This window comes from Silurus meridionalis, chromosome 6, assembly GCF_014805685.1.
Source record: "Silurus meridionalis isolate SWU-2019-XX chromosome 6, ASM1480568v1, whole genome shotgun sequence".
NCBI lineage: Eukaryota > Metazoa > Chordata > Actinopteri > Siluriformes > Siluridae > Silurus > Silurus meridionalis.
Genome location: NC_060889.1, coordinates 23,985,470 through 24,002,242, shown reverse-complemented (window position 1 = coordinate 24,002,242; position 16,773 = coordinate 23,985,470). Strand labels below are relative to the sequence as shown.

The 16,773-nt window shown below is 37.1% G+C and overlaps 1 protein-coding gene across 1 annotated transcript in view; it reads right to left on the bottom strand.

The window, feature by feature from the left end:
- Window positions 1-16,773, bottom strand: part of LOC124387224 (Fc receptor-like protein 5) — a 111,051-nt gene that overhangs the window by 46,493 nt on the left and 47,785 nt on the right. The window contains exons 27-32 of the mRNA XM_046851441.1: window positions 15,510-15,785; window positions 14,720-14,971; window positions 14,272-14,541; window positions 12,255-12,527; window positions 11,754-12,020; window positions 10,950-11,189 (exon numbers count right to left, since the gene is read on the bottom strand). Coding sequence (XP_046707397.1) covers window positions 10,950-11,189; window positions 11,754-12,020; window positions 12,255-12,527; window positions 14,272-14,541; window positions 14,720-14,971; window positions 15,510-15,785 — 1,578 coding nt within the window. The remainder of the gene's footprint in view (window positions 1-10,949; window positions 11,190-11,753; window positions 12,021-12,254; window positions 12,528-14,271; window positions 14,542-14,719; window positions 14,972-15,509; window positions 15,786-16,773) is intronic.

Genomic DNA, 16,773 nt, shown 5'->3' with positions numbered 1-16,773 from the left:
ATCCCGTGAGGGAAATTATTGCATTATCCATCAGAAGGTTAAACAAACAGTGGTTTTATTTGGCAAATAAAATAAAAAAGCATAATGAAATAAATAATTGTACCTTATATAAATAAATACAATACAGAAAGATGAGTGATTCAGTGGTAGTTCATATTGTAAAATCGCATTGCAAAGGGATATATGTATGTATGTGTCAGTGCAGTGCATCGAGAGGTATGATGTTTTTTGCATTGTTAATGTGTGTTCTGTAGAAAGGATTGGGGGAGTAGTCATCTCTCAGTGTCAGGGAACAATGGCTGGTCTGGCTGATTTTTGGTGGTTATTTTTACAAAATACTTGCCAATAATGCATTTAGGAATGGTGGGTTCTATTTGCTACCATTCTGTCTGTGTATTCCCAGTGATTTGTTGTTGAGAACCTCAAAGCTGTCAAAGACTTTGTTGAATTTGTCAGTTATGATGCGACTGTCAGTGATCTCACGCTACTTTTGCTTTGATAGTGTGTAATATTCTGTAATCCCTTTCAGAGTGTTATAGGTGGTGTAGCAACACCCCAGGCTCAGTTTGTATTCTCTCTTGGTATTCTTAATGGCCCTTCGAAGATCATATCTGGCCTTCCTGAGGTCACAGGCAATACCTGAGTATTTTTTCATGCAGGTACTAATGAAGCAGGTTATATAACATTAGATATATAATCAGGGTTAACAGTACAGTCACTGCACATAGTAGCTTTCTTAAACACCTCACAATCTGTTCAGCCAAAGCAGTTCTGAAGTGCCTCATCTGATTTTCAGATCAATGAGCAATGGTACACATTTCAAGACATTTTAATTATAAGCTTGCTGTTTTGAGATCTACATATAGTCTCTTATTGGTTGAACAAAGTTCCAATGAAGTCTAACCCTATGTTAATCTTCTGTTATTAGCTTAGTGCTTGTAGTGCATGTTTTAAAACCATAGCACATACCACAGAAATTAGCAGTAGTGGAAACATGCACATGTGGCTGATTCATTTCACTTTTACTGAAAATGAGAATGACATATCATTTCCTCTTCTCTTAAAGCCATACAGCTCAACTACTAGGAAACAAATACAATTTCCTGCTTTAACTTTTATTAACCTCAAGAAATATATTTACTAAATAACAAATAAAATCTGAATTTTTGTTTAATAATGTAATCTCATCAGGAAATCCACTACTAGGTCTGATGCTATTTTTAATGAAATTAGATCTGAAATGACATTTGGTGCATTTGTAAATTACAAAGTTCACAGACACTGTAAGGTGTAGCAGCACTAGCTTTCATGCACCTAACGATTTCAAAGTCTCCAGTTAATATTCCTGACAACCCTGACATTCCTGTATTTATTTATTCACACTTATCTGTGGGGTATAGTCTTCTGCGTTGTTGAGCCGTATCGGCCAAACAGAGCCTTGACTGGCAAGACTAGATATGTCAAGTCGTGTTTATTTCTATAGCGCTTTTCACAACAGATGATGAGCAGCCGTGGTGACTGTGGCAAGGAAAAACTCTCTTAGATGTTATGAGGAAGAAACCTTGAGAGGAACCAGACTCAAAAGGGGAACCCATCCTCATTTGGGTATGCTCCAGGACATGAACTGAAACACAATAAATCACACTCACACTGGCTCTTTAATTTTACTAGAATTCTGGTATTCTGAAAATTTTAAACGAGAAATACACAATTAATGGCATGGTTATTAGGTTAATAGTGTATGCAAGTACAAGTAAACATTTAGTCTGTGACAGGTAGTCACGGAAAGAAAAGCCTTCTCTGCTGTCCTAAACACAATCAGAAGCACTGACCTACATTTACAACCTAAATTCTAATATTTGTTCAATAAAATTGTATTAATTTATTCCCAACAGTTTATTCTCTTCATTTCGCAGTGTTTCTCTTGGCTGCACTGCTTACAGTACTTGTATGTGGATGTTAGATTTTTTTTGTCTAATCAGATTTTAGCCTCTATAACCCAGCCATTAGGGAGGCACAAGCCAGTGCGCTCTTAGTGCCGGTCCCAAGCCCAGATAAATGGGGAGGATTGGGTTAGTAAGGTTATCCAGTGTAAAACATGTGCCAAATCGAATATGCGGATCACAAGAATTTCATACCGGATCGGTCGAGGCCCGGGTTACCAACGACCACCACAGGTATCGTTAGCCAACAGGGTACCAGTGGAAATTGGGCTACTGTTGGCCGAAGGAGGAGAAGGAGAAGAGGAAGACGTCTACAGAGACGGCAGGGAAAGGAGAAGTGTAGGAGAGTGAAGGTTCGGGTTTGGTTTTTTTAAATGTTTGTACTATGACTGGTAAAGGGAGAGAGATAGCTGATATGATGGTGAGGAGAAAGGTAGATATGTTGTGTTCAGGAGACCAAATGGAAAGGGAGTAAGGCCAGGAACATTGGATGTGGGTTTAAACTGTTCTTTCATGGTGTGGATGGAAAGAGAAATGGTGTAGGGGTGATTCTGAAGAAAGAGTACAGTAAGAGTGTAATGGAGGTGAAGAGAGATTCTGATAGAGTGATTAACGTGAAGCTGGAAGTTGAAGCGATGATGATAAATGTCATCAGTGCTTATGCTCCACAAGTCGGCTGTAAGATGGAGGAAAAGGAAAGATTCTGGAGTGAATTAGATGAAGTGGCGGAGGGTGTACCTAGGAAAGGACGATTGGAACGATAAGAACGATAAGAACTAGGGCTGTGTAGTAACTCGAATGTGTAGTTTTCATCCATCTGTGCAAATAAAAATCGGGTTTCTCTTTAATATCCGCCGACGCTCCCCTCTGGGCTTCCATAGTTTAGAACGAACTCAGCCCTCCCCCTGCGTTTGCCATAGAGATACACAAACAACATGGCAGCGAGCAAGCAAAGGTAGCAGTACCACCAATTTACTGCAGCACCTCAAACAGAGGCATGCTGTCGAGTGGGAGAGATGTAGGGCACTACAAAATAAACAAGACAGCGGCAGCACAAGACTGCCCTTAAGCAGCCGCATCCTGAAAATACACGGTTAAGCAGCCGCACTTTGTTTAGTGTTGCGCGTCTAATCGTACACTTACAGTATGGGTGGTGGGAGCGGTCAAAATACATGTATAGACGCTTCAGAACCGCGTTTCCATTAAGAAACAGAACAATCAGAGCATTTAAATCGCCATATTCAAACACTCATAAAACAGTTTTTAGAGATTTGCTCAATCTTTCAAATAATTCTTATTTAGAATTTCCCTGTCTATTATATTCTTATTTCAAATTTCAACTCATTTTACTGTGGAGTTTTTAAGAAAAGTAAAGACAAAATCACTCCAAGCATCACTGCATTTTAAACCATGTTTCACATATGAACACATTTTTCTTTATAGGTTTGCTCAATCTTTTAAATTATTTTTATTAACAGTGTCCCTGTCTATTACTCTGTTAAATTTGATCTCATTTTACTGTGGAGTTTTGGAGAAAAGTAAAGGCAAAATCACTCAAAACCTCAGGTGCATTTTCAATCAGGTTCCACATTGAAACACTCATAAAACATTTTTCTTTGTAGGTTTGTTTATTTTATGTTATGTTATGTTCTATTTTTACAATTTACAATGGCAGTGCCTGCCATCTTGTATTTTTGTCTTGTTGTTTCTGATTGCACTTTAACCCAAAGTGGGTTATAATCCCAGAAGGGTAAATAAACTTTATTTAATAAAAGGTAAAACTTTTTTTCGGAACATTTTCTTTGTCATATGAAGATTGATTTTAAGCAGGGGGAAAAAAATCTATATAAATCGCAAATCAGATTTTTTGTGAAAAAATCAGGGATTTCTTTTTTAGGCCATATCGCCCAGCCCTAATAAGAACGATATTTTTACTACTGTTTACTTTATCTTGGTTGCTGCTATTTGTTTAAATTGCACACCATTGTTTACAGTTTTCTGCTACTGTGCACCTTATTTTGTTAAGACAGGTTTACTGGCAGAGCTATTTTGTGTTTTGTGTATTGTCCTGCACGGTCCTGTGTTGTCTTGAACTGTCTTGTGTTGTCTTTTGCAATGCTTGCACTAGTTGCACACATGCACTTTATGTGGCAAGGATCTCCTACTTAGTTCTTGGCCCTGTGTTTTTTCTGTTCTGTGACTGTTGTTTCATGTTGTTTTATGTTGTTTTATGTAGCATCAGGGTTCTGGAGGAAAGTTGTTTCATTTTACTGTGTACTGCATCATCTATATATGGTTGGAATGACAATAAAAGCTTCTTGACTCTTGGTGATTGGGGCAGACTTTAATGGGCATGTAGGTGAAGGGAACAGAGGTGATGAGGAGGTGGTGGGTAGGTTTGGCCTTAAGGAGAGGAATGTGGAAGGGCAGATGGTGTTGGATTTTGCTAAAAGGATGGAAATGGCAGTGGTGAATACGTATTTTAAAAAGAAGGATAATCATAGGGTGACGATAAGAGTGGAGGAAGGTGCACACAGGTGGACTATGTTCTATGTAGGAGATGCAACCTGAAGGAGATTGGAGACTGTAAGGTGTTTGCGGGGACAGTGTAGCTAGACAGCATCAGATGGTGGTCTGTAGGATGACTTTGGAGGTAAAAAAAGAGGAGGAGAGTGAAGACTAAAGAATAACATGGTGGAAACTGAAGGAGAAAGACTGTAGTGTGAGATTTAGGGAAGAGGTCAGACAGGGGCTCGGTGGTGGTGAAGAGGTGCTGGATGATTGGGTAACTGCTGCAGAAGTGATGAGAGAGACAGCTAGAAAGGTACTTGATGTGACATCTGAAAAAGAAAGGAAGACAAACAGGCAAATTCGGTAGACATAGCTTATTTGAAACAATTTAGGACATTTCTATTTAAACATGCACGATTTTGAGCTCCTGTGCATCCGACACAATTGCACTTGAATGAGTGTGAGGAGAGTTCCACAGCTTTTAGTCGCCCATTTATTGTTCTCATTTTATCCCATCAGGGGACTAGTTTTTATTTCTCACTTGCTTGCGGCAGACACTGTCAAGTTTAACCCCTGTGAGTTCGAGACATAGCTTCCACAACGTGTTTTTAGCAGAGCAGACAGGATGACCACAGTTTAGTAAATCTGGTGAGTGAATTCAAACTATATATATGTTATAGACCATGTTTTATAATGTTTTGTACATGTATATTTTAGTTGACAAAACAGCATTAAATAACTTTAATGATAATGTCATCTTGTCAATCTGTTTCTTTCTTTGTTAGAATGTCATTGACATGACTCATATCAATTCACAACTAAACCCTTCCTTACTGTGCGTGATTTTGGAAGGGAATTCAGTGATGGAACTGTACAACTCTGCAGTAGAACTATCCAAAATGTTTTTAAAACATTTATTTTTTTTTCAAAACGTGAAAAAAACATTAGCAAACTTTTTTCTTCACTTGTTTGTATTTTGAAATGTCAAGTAGAAATAGAAGGAAAAAAATGATTAGTTGTTTTACTTGCTTTTGTATATAAATTGTGGTTAGTATAAAGTTAAGTGGAGTAATTTGACAGAACAAGATAGTTAAAAGCACTTGGTCTATTTAACTAAAAATATCTTAAATTTTTGTTATGTTCACTCAAGTGAAACTCAAGTTTATCAAGTAAACATTACTTCTTTTTTCTTTCAGGGCAACCAGTAAACTCAACTTATCCAGGCTTAGAGTGCATGGAGCAGGGGAACGCAAATCAGAGAGAGTTCAGTACTCTAAATCAATACATCACTGCCTACATAGGAAACTTGGCATAGGGGTAGCACACTTTCTAACAAGAAGGACTGGGCAGCACCATTTTCTCAGAACTGTAACTGGATGTTTTACCCCTATGGCATATAGTGATGAAAAACCAAAAGAAATAATAAATAATGATTCAAACACAGGTTCAACAGCAGCATTACATTCTTAACTGAAGCCTTTTGTACCTTATTTTTCCACTTTAAAACTGGTGAGTGTTTTAGGAGGTTTTAAAGCGCATGTAATGAGCACGGATGCACACTTATGAGAAGACAGGGAACTAAACACAGTTTTGTCGGTCAACACAAACTCATAATCAATATGTTTAATAGTTTGTGGGATTTTTGTTAGATATAATTCCCACTGGTAATTTATTTTGAAAGAAAGAAAGAAAGAAAGAAAGAAAGAAAGAAAGAAAGAAAGAAAGAAGTAACATTTTGACAAACTTTATCATGACATATTTATTTAAATGTTAAAACAAAAGCACATGTTAAAAAGAAGAAAAAATCTATCTATTAAATTAAGCATCCTATTTAACCTTCTTTCTGCTGCTCCCATAAGGATCACCACAGTGGATCATTCTTCTCTATATCACTCTGTCCTCTACTGTACATCTGCCTCTTTCAAACTAACCACTTGCATGTCTTCCCACACCACATCTATAAATCTCCTCCTTTGCCTTCCTCTTTTCCTCCTGCCACCGGCTCCACCTCAGCATTCTCCTACTGATATACCCTCTGCACATGCACATGTCCAAACCATCTCATTTGTTCCTCTTTCATTTTGTCTTCAAAGCGTCCTACACGCATAGCACCTCTATTGAACTAATTTTTAATTCTGTCCATCATCATCACTCCCATTGAAAATCGCAGCATCTTCCACTTCCAACTCTGCCACCTCCAGCTTTGGCCTCTGTCTTTTTGACAATTTCACTATCTATAAACTGTACAACAGAGCAGGTCTCACCACAGTCTTATGAACTTTCCCTTTCACACTTGCATATATACTTCATTTATGCAACATATATACTGTCTTGCTCCTGCAGGGTTTCATTCCCCTTTCTCCAGCATGTACCGCCACTTCTCCACGCTTCTCTTAACATGTTCCGCACTCTCGCCACAAATAACATTTAAATCATACTACAAATGTATCTAAGTCAATTCAAAATTTTAGCTATAGAATAAGAAGAAATTTAATTTTGGCTATAGTAAAAAAAAAAGAAAAAAAGAAAAGGTTAAATAGTGAAAAGAAAATGCATAAAAGATATACAAATACAGTAAATCAGCTAAAGCAATCTCTAAAAAATCAAAACGCCTGATTAGTCACTTATTACTAAAATCTTACTTTCTGAACAGACAGGATTTGTATTGTTGTTTAATTTTTGGCCACTAGAGGTCAGAATTGGTCACTCAAGCTGTTTTCTCTGCATGTTGTCACTGCCACCTGCGTCCAATTTCCCCCGTGTAGTAATTGCGCAGGATGACTCGTTTGAGGGGAAATTTAAAGATTTTTTCGAACAAATGTCTGGAGACGAGGAAGAACTTACACAACACACAAAGGACTGACCAGGCATCATCAACCACCACGCAAAGGTACAAGAAAACAGGAGGATTTATTTAGTGGAGAAGTGGATGCAGGTGGCAGCATAATGAGCATGCAGAAAAGAAAAAGATGAATGAGCAGTGAAGGCATCTAGCGGCCAAAATATGAAACAACAAATCCAACCCCTGACCGAATGTGTTCTTTGTTACACTGGGAGCTGTTATTAATTAAAAGCTGGATTATGAAACAAAATCATGGCATTTAACACTCAGACAGATGTGTCAGCTTCTATCACTCTGTTTGGTCTGATGTCCTCGCCAGGTTCAGCTGTAAAATACACAATTATCAGCACTTCAAATTATTAAATATTAGGGTTTTATTTTGTGGTTAATGATGAACACTTTCTGCATTCTTACTTCGAGCTCTGTAACATTTCACGGCCAGAATGATGGTCACCAGCACATACAGTGAGACCACCACTAGACTGCTGAGGATCTTCAGTACTGAAGGTTTTCCTGGTGGCTGAACTGAAGGGAGAAATATTAGGATATTAAAAAAAAAATAATAAATCTAAAAACAACTACAATGACAATAATAATAATAATAATAATAATAACAGCAAGTGTAACAAACAATACAAACTGTAATAAAAAATAAATTAATATCAATCATATTAAAAGCATAAATTTCCTGGTCATAATCAATTTTTGATTCAACTGAGCATTAAAATATATTTTAAGTTATATTTTGAGTCTAGTCTTCCAGCCTTAACAAACACTCAGCATGTTTTCTGGTCTAGAGAACTCTTAATACAACATAACATACTCATTTAACTCCTAAATTGTGAATTTAATTAAATGAAAGAGATGCAGTGGTGCATTATGTAATAATATTACTTTTCTGGAGTAACGAGTAAAGTAGCGCGTTACTTTATAAATGTACACATTAATATATGAGTTACTTTTTAAAAAAAAGTAATGCGAGTTACTTTTCAGTTAAATTATTTTGCATAAAAAATAAATACTGAATTAAATGAACGCAGTCACGTAGAATCGCGCACTCATACGTGCGAGCCGCGGGAATTACTGCGTTGAAAGTAGTTTCCAATTACTGTGATGGAAGTATTCTCATTATTTTGAAATAGTCGAGAAAAATGAGAAAGGAATAACGGTTAAGTGTAGATTATGTGTTGGTAAAAAGCTCTTGTCGACTGCAAAAAAATACCACTTAAAAAAAAAAAAACATCTGCATGCAAAGCACAGCACTACAGGTGTGTGTGTGTGTGTGTGTGTGTGTGTGTGTGTATAATGTTGAATATATGCAACATTATGCAATGTTGCATATATGGAAACGGAGACAAAAATATAGAAAACTTTTGCCAACTTTCCACCACTGCAGATCTATGGACTGCTCAGAATAAAAGTTTTCGGTGGGAGACACATATAAGATGCCATCGCAGCGGAGATAGAGAGCAAATTCACAGCTCATTTGCTCTTTGTGGGAAGATAAACTGCCACAGTCACTGATAATAGCGCGAACTTTGTAAAAGCGTTCAGAATGTTTCAAGCTGATGATGAAACAGAGAATGATGTAGACAAGGACGAGGCCATATTTACGGAATTGCAAGATATTTTACGAGATGACAGTGAAAGGTATGTTCTCCCTCCACATCACCGGTGTGCAGCCCACACCCTCAACCTTATATACACGAACGATAGTTACATTCCTGACGGTGAAGGCAGATTGCAAAGCAGTGTACAGAAGAGCGACTGGAAAGTGTTCAGCCTTGTGGTCAAAATGTAATCGATCATCTTATTGTTCTAAGACGTTATTATGCATTTTAAATGTTTAAGAAATGTCTTTTGCCCTAATATAACATTTCTTAATGGCAATTATCTATATTACACCTGTTACACCTGTAAGGCATGAAAGAGATACAAGTAATGCAAAAGTAATAACACATTACTTTCCATAAGAACTAACTAAGTACCGTAATTATTTACTTTTTTGGGGAGTAACTCAATATTGTAATGCATTACTTTTAAAAGTAACTTTGCCCAACACTGAAGAGATGTATGTGCCATAAATTCCAAAGAGTAATATAAAACATTTGAGTAACATTTAAAAAGCTTGAAAAATGTAATATAGGTGCGTCAAAATGAATTAGAATATCGTGGAAAAGTTAATATATTTCATTAATTAAACTTAAATTGTGAAACTTGTGTACTAAATAAATTCAATGCACACAGACTAAAGTAGTTTAAGTCTTTGGTTCTTTTAGTTGTGATGATTTTGGCTCACATTTTACAAAACCCCACCAATTCACTATCTCAAGAAATTTGAATACTTAATAAGACCAATAAATAAATAAAAAACATTTTTATTGAATTGTTGGCCTTCTGGAAAGTCTGTTCATTTACTGTATGTACTTGGTAGGGGCTCCTTTTGCTTTCTGCCTCAATTCGGTGTGGCATGGAGGTGATCAATCTGTGGCAGTGCTGAGGTGGTATGAAAGCCTATGTTTCTTTGACAGTGGCCTTCAGCTCATCTGCATTTTTTTGGTCTCTTGTTTCTCATTTTCCTCTTGACAATACCATATAAATTCTCTACGGGGTTCAGGTCTGGTGAGTTTGCTGCCCGGTCAAGCACACCAACACCATGGTCATTTAACCAACTTTTGGTGCTGTTGGCAGTGTGGGCAGGTGCCAAATCCTGCTGGAAAATGAAATCAGCATCTCCATAAAGCTGGTCAGCAGAAGAAAGCATTAAGCGCTCTAAAACGTTTTGGTAAACAGGTGCAGTGACTTTGGTTTTCAAAAAACAGAGTGGACCAACATTGCCAGATGACATTGCACCCCAAATCATCACAAAATGTGGAAACTTAACTCTGGACTTCAAACAACTAGGGCTTTGAGCTTATCCACCTTTCCTCCAGACTCTAGAATGCTTCAAATGAAATACAAAACTTGCTCTCATCTAAAAAGAGAACTCAGGACCACTGGGCAACAGTCCAGTTCTTCTTCTCTTTACTCCGGGTACCAGCCACTGATGTGTCTGCGGTTCAGGAGTGGGTTAATGAGAGGAATACGACAAGTGTAGCCAAATTCCTTGACACATTTGTGTGGTGGCTCTTGATGCCTTGACCCCAGCCTCAGTCCATTCCTTGTGAAGTTCACCCCAATGTTTGAATCGATTTTGCATGACAAGCCTCTTAAGCTGCGGTTCTCTCGGTTGGATATGCATCTTTTTCTTCCACACTTTTTCCTTCCACTCAACTGTCTGTTAACATGCTTGTATACAGCAGTCTGTGAATAGCAGCTTCTTTGGCAATGAATGTACATGGCTTTTCCTCCTTGTGAAGGGTGTCAATGATTGTCTTTGGGACAGCTGTCTTTTCCATTTTGAAGGCTCAGGAAACCTTTGCAGGTGTTTTGAGTTGATTAGATGATTGGCATGTCACCATATTCTAATTTGTTGATATAGTGAATTGGTGGGTTTTTGTTAAATGTGAGTCAAAATCATCACAATTAAAAGAACCAAACACTTAAACTACTTCAGTCTGTGTGCACTGAATTTATTTAATACACGAGTTTCACGAGTTAAATTACTAAAATAAATGACTCCAGCATAGTCATTTATGAAAATTATTTCTCACCTCTGACTGAAATCCAGCTTTTCGGTGAGTCTCCTCTCTCTGGATTTTTACAGTGGTAGAAACCTTCATCTGACGTTGACACACTGCTGATGGTCATGTCTAATGTAGTCTTGCTCTGAAGAACTGAATCATCTTTATAGAAACCCATGCCAGCTGTTGTTTTACGATATAAACAGCGTAAAGTCAGAGAACATCCCTCAGTCACAGGATGGACAGGACTGTCCAGGATCACATCACCATCTGTAGAAAAGAGTAACACAACATTGCACACACCATGTCTGTAAAACACACCTATTAGAGACATACAGATGAAATACAAACCTCTGTTATCCTGTTCCCTGTAACATTTATGTATGAACTCATATTTATGATTAAGAGTTTGTGGAAGATGTGAGCAGTCAAAAATAGTGACATTCGATTGTACTGCTTTCCAAAGCTCTCCATTCTTTAATAAAAGCCCTTCATACAAGGTAAGTTGGTGGCTACAGAATTATTCTAAAATAAATAAATTATCTAAAAATTTGTGCAAATTAAGATCTTTTTGTACATTACTGCTACTTTGAGCTCACAAAATAATATCAACACATACGTTCCTTTCTAAATATAAATCTAGAAAATGTTCTGTTATTGCTGTGTTTATTTATTCAGCCAGGGACTATATAGAGTTTTGTATCTTTGTTTTGCACTTTCTACAGTTAGGTCAATAACAATAATTCATTTTCATGTTATTCTCAATAAAAAAAATTTTATGTTAGGCTTCGTTTTTGTATTAAATTCTACTGATGAGAAGTGATAAAGACTCACTGTGTACTGTGATGTTGACTGAATCACTGCGTTCTCCAGATTCTGACTGACACCAGTAAACTCCAGTGTGTGATGGAGAGAGGGAGATGATGTTATATGTAGATCCTGAAACTGATGAAGAAATGATTGATGCCTCATTGTGTGTGTATCCTCTCACTTTCCATCCAGTAGAGTCTCTCTGGTCCTCACAGCTCAGTGAGAGAGAGTCAGCAGTAAAGTGTTGAGATCTGCTGGGATTGATGAACAGAGATACTGGAGAAGATTCACCTGTTAATAAATACATATATTCATATAATTATGTTGAAATGTTTTTTTTTTTTTTACACTCGTGTCCTGTATAAAATTTTAAACCTCCTTCTCTTCACTGTTTTACACTTGAACATGATACTGGGAAAAATGTATTTGTTCTCTGTATGTAGGTGAGTAAATATAACTTATTGTGTTTTACTACACAACTCTGTTATCTGTTAACCTCTTTGTGTAATGCAGTCACATACTCACCAATAACATTTACCCAGAGTGCATCACTGTAGTGTGTGTAGTAGACTGGTTTTCCTCTTCCAGCTCTACATCTGTACTGACCTCCATCAGGGACACTGACTGATCTGATGGTGTAGGAGTGTGTTTCAGTCTCAGTTTCACGGCTCTGTGTGTCTTTCATCCAGTAAAACTTCCATCCAGCAGACTGCAGCTTCAGTGTACAGGACAGAATTACTGGGTTTCCTGTCAGTGCAGCTCCTTTAAGGTCCAATGTGAGTTCAGGTTCAGGTTTTTCTGTTAAAAATTAAATATAATGTTAGTGAGGCCGTCTTTACTGAATTAATCACTTCTACAGGAAAACAGTACAATACTCTCTCTGTGATGATGACAAATTTATGTATACTGTTAAAACTGAATTTTATACACACGGTGAGAATTATAATATGGATGTTAAATGTAGATTTATACTGTTTATACTATATACAGTGAGGAAAATAATTATTTGGACACACTGCTATTTTGCAAGATGTCCCACTTAGAAATCGTGGAGGGGTCTAAAATTGTCATCGTAGGTGCATGTCCACTGTGAGAGACATAATCTAAAAAAAAAAATCCAGAAATCACAATATATGATTTTTTAACTATTTATTTGTATAATACAGCTGCAAATAAGTATTTGAACACCTGTCTATCAGCTAGAATTCTGACCTAAATTAGATGCACCTGTTTGAGGTCGTTAGCTGCATAAAGACACCTGTCCACCCCATACAATCAGTAAGAATCCAACTACTAACATGGCCAAGACCAAAGAGCTGTCCAAAGACACTAGAGACAAAATTGTACACCTCCACAAGGCTGGAAAGGGCTACGGGGAAATTGCCAAGCAGCTTGGTTAAAAAAAGGTCCACTGTTGGAGCAATCATTAGAAAATGGAAGAAGCTAAACCTGACTGTGAATCTCCCTCAGACTGGGGCTCCATGCAAGATCTCACCTCGTGGGGTCTCAATGATCCTAAGGAAGGTGAGAAATCAGCTCAGAACTACACGGGAGAAGCTGGTCAATAACCTGAAAAGAGCTGGGACCACCTTTTCCAAGGTTACTGTTGGTAATACACTAAAACGTCATGGTTTGAAATCCTGCATGGCACGGAAGGTTCCAGCACATGTCCAGGCACGTCTTAAGTTTGCCAATGACCATTTGGATGATCCAGAGGAATCATGGGAGAAAGTCATGGGGTCAGATGAGACCAAAATAGAACTTTTGGGTCATAATTCCACTAAACGTGTTTGGAGGAAGAAGAATGATAAGTACCATCCCTACTGTGAAGCATGGGGGTGGTAGCATCATGCTTTGGGTGTGTTTTTCTGCACATGGAACAGGGCGACTGCACTGTATTAAGAAGAGGATGACTGGGGCCATGTATTGCGAGATTTTGGGGAACAACCTCCTTCCCTCAGTTAGAGCATTGAAGATGGGTCGAGGCTGGGTCTCCCAACATGACAATGACCCGAAGCACACAGCCAGGATAACCAAGAAGTGGCTCTGTAAGAAGCATATCAAGGTTCTGGCGTGGCCTAGCCAGTCTCCAGACCTAAACCCAATAGAGAATCTTTGGAGGGAGCTCAAACTCCGTGTTTCTCAGCGACAGGCCAGAAACCTGACTGATCTAGAGAAGATCTGTTTGGAGGAGTGGGCCAAAATCCCTCCTGCAGTGTGTGTGCAAACCTGGTGAAAAACTACAGGAAACGTTTGACCTCTGTAATTGCAAACAAAGACTACCATACCAAATATTAACATTGACTTTCTCAGGTGTTCAAATACTTATTTGCAGCTGTATCATACAAATAAATAGTTGAAAAATTATACATTGTGATTTCTGGATTTTTTTTTTTTGTCTCTCACAGTGGACATGCACCTACGATGACAATTTCAGACCCCTCCATTATTTCTAAGTGGGAGAACTTGCAAAATAACAGGGTGTTCAAATACTTATTTTCCTCACTGTATATACTATATATCAGAGATAAAACACACTCACCTGATACAGTCAGTGTAACTGCATCACTGCTCTGTGTGTATTTTGGATCTGATGACTGAGTTCCTTTACATCTATAAGCACCTTTATTAGAGTCTTTAACATTACTGATCCTATATGTTCTCGTTCCTGCAGCATCAAGGATTTCATCATTATTTCTATACCAGTGATACTTCCAGGATCCTCCAGTCTGTATGTCACATGTGAGAGTGACAGTTTCCCCAATGAACACATTCACAGCTGGCTGTATTTTCACTACAGGCTTTGGTCTCGCTATAAAAAAATAAAAAAATAAAAAATTATCATATGCAGTACATGTACACACAATTTTAATATGTTAATTTTTTAGATAGGTCTAATTATACAAATGCATTAGTTGTTAAAATAATTAAGATATATTTCTTAAAGTCTTAAAACGGCAACATAGTGATAATGTAGAAACATGACGTACCTTTCACTATAATTCTGGCTTCAGCACTGAACTCTGACTCGTAGTTTCCCCTGAGTGCTTTGCAGTAGTATGTTGTTTGTCCTTCATTAGAGATTATCACACTGAGTGGGTTGGTATTTGGTGAATTTAATTTCTGATTTATGTACCAGGAAAAGCTCCATCCAGGAGTCTGCAGATTACAGTTCAGTGTAACTGTGTCTCCAGTGTAGATGGAGCTCTGAGGATTCACACTCACAGTCGGTTTGGGTTTTTCTGTTGATATGAAATGACAAAGAACTGTATTTACCTTAATCTATGTACATAATTGTGCATTTGGATTTATATAAATGTGTATAAGAACACATAATATGTATAGAATTATTATTCATTATTATTATTTAATTATATAATTTAATGACTTACTATTTAATGATTGTAAATGATTGTATTGTAAAAACACAGCACTAAAAGGTAAATTAGTTCCTAGTAATTAATAGATTACTTTAAAATAGAAAAGTAAAAACAAATGTAAACAGATCAAATGGGAAAGTCCAAAACCAGTGATAATTTTCACATACAGTATATAAGTAATAACATACATTCACTTGATACAGTGAGTGTAACTGGATCACTCATCTCTCAACACATAATATGCATAGAATTATTATCCATTATTATTACTTAATTATATAATTTAATGTTATACTATTTAGTGATTTATTGTAAAATCACAGCACTGAAAGGTAAATTAAAATCCAGTGATAATTTTCACATAAAGTATATAAGTAATAATATACATTTCCACACTCACCTGATACAGTAAGAGTAACACGATCACTCATCTCAGAGATCTGATTGTCACTGTGTCTCCTCCCTCTGCAGGTGTATTTCCCTCTAGAAGAGTCTGGAACAGAGCTGATACTGAACTCCTGTGTTGTTTGTTTTGGGTTGAGTGTGTTATCATCCTTATACCAGTCGTATCTCCACTCAGTGTCTCTTCCTCTCTGTATTTCACACCTGAAAGTCACAGTTTCTCCTCTGAACACTTGTGTATCAGGCTTCATAATCACCACAGGCTTAGGATTCTCTGTAAAATACAAAAATATCACTGTTTCTATATATAAATATATTTCCAACTCTCTTATTTAAACAAGTATTAACATTTTAAAACTAAACACAAAAACTCTCTCAGACAGCAACCACTACTGATAAAAAAGATGTAAACCAAATTTTAAACACAGTCTCAGCACTAGCAAAAATCAGATCACTTTAATGAAAACTGACATCTACATTATTTATTCATATCTGCATTACAGTGTGTGGGCTATCCTGTTTATTTTATTATAAGAAGATTCAACTTTAGCAGGGTCAGCACTAGATATAGGAAGAGCAGATAATTGCTTCGGCCCCGGGCTTGAATGGGGGGCCTCAATAACCCTAATATATGTAAACTGGTTCACAAATCAAGACGGGCAGCATAAGACAACGCTTTTTGTTCATTTGATATAAAAAAACTGTCACTTACCTGAAGTGAAACTAGTTAATGTCACCGTTTAATGTGAGTTCCCACCATCTAAATGCATTTCGGTGGCACTGAAATAATTGCATCCCTCAGAGGTTGCTAAGCGTGAAGCTAAACAGGCACCAAAGAAAACTCAGCTTGTGATGAAGCTATGTGAGCTGTCCTCATGTATTTTGATTATAAAGTATTATTAAAATAAACAGAGCCTTATTCTGCTGATTCACGTCAGCACCATTCAAAGATTTGCAGCCAGTTTTAAACAGTGTAAGTGCCGTGACGACTAGAAAAATAAAAAAAAGTAAAAAAAGTAAAACTTTGTTCATAATAACAGCAATCGCAGCTGCTAGAAAGAAATTACGTTACCCCCATTTTGTACATTCTGTACAGCGCTGGCAAAAATGTTCATTATTCCAAATAGTGAGTGTGTTAATGTAAATAAATTACTGAACAAAATACTAACACTCCTGAATGATATAGACAGGATGTCTATAATTATATTATTTATAATTAACCCACATAATGATCAACCTACTTAAGTTAGCATTTTAAAGTA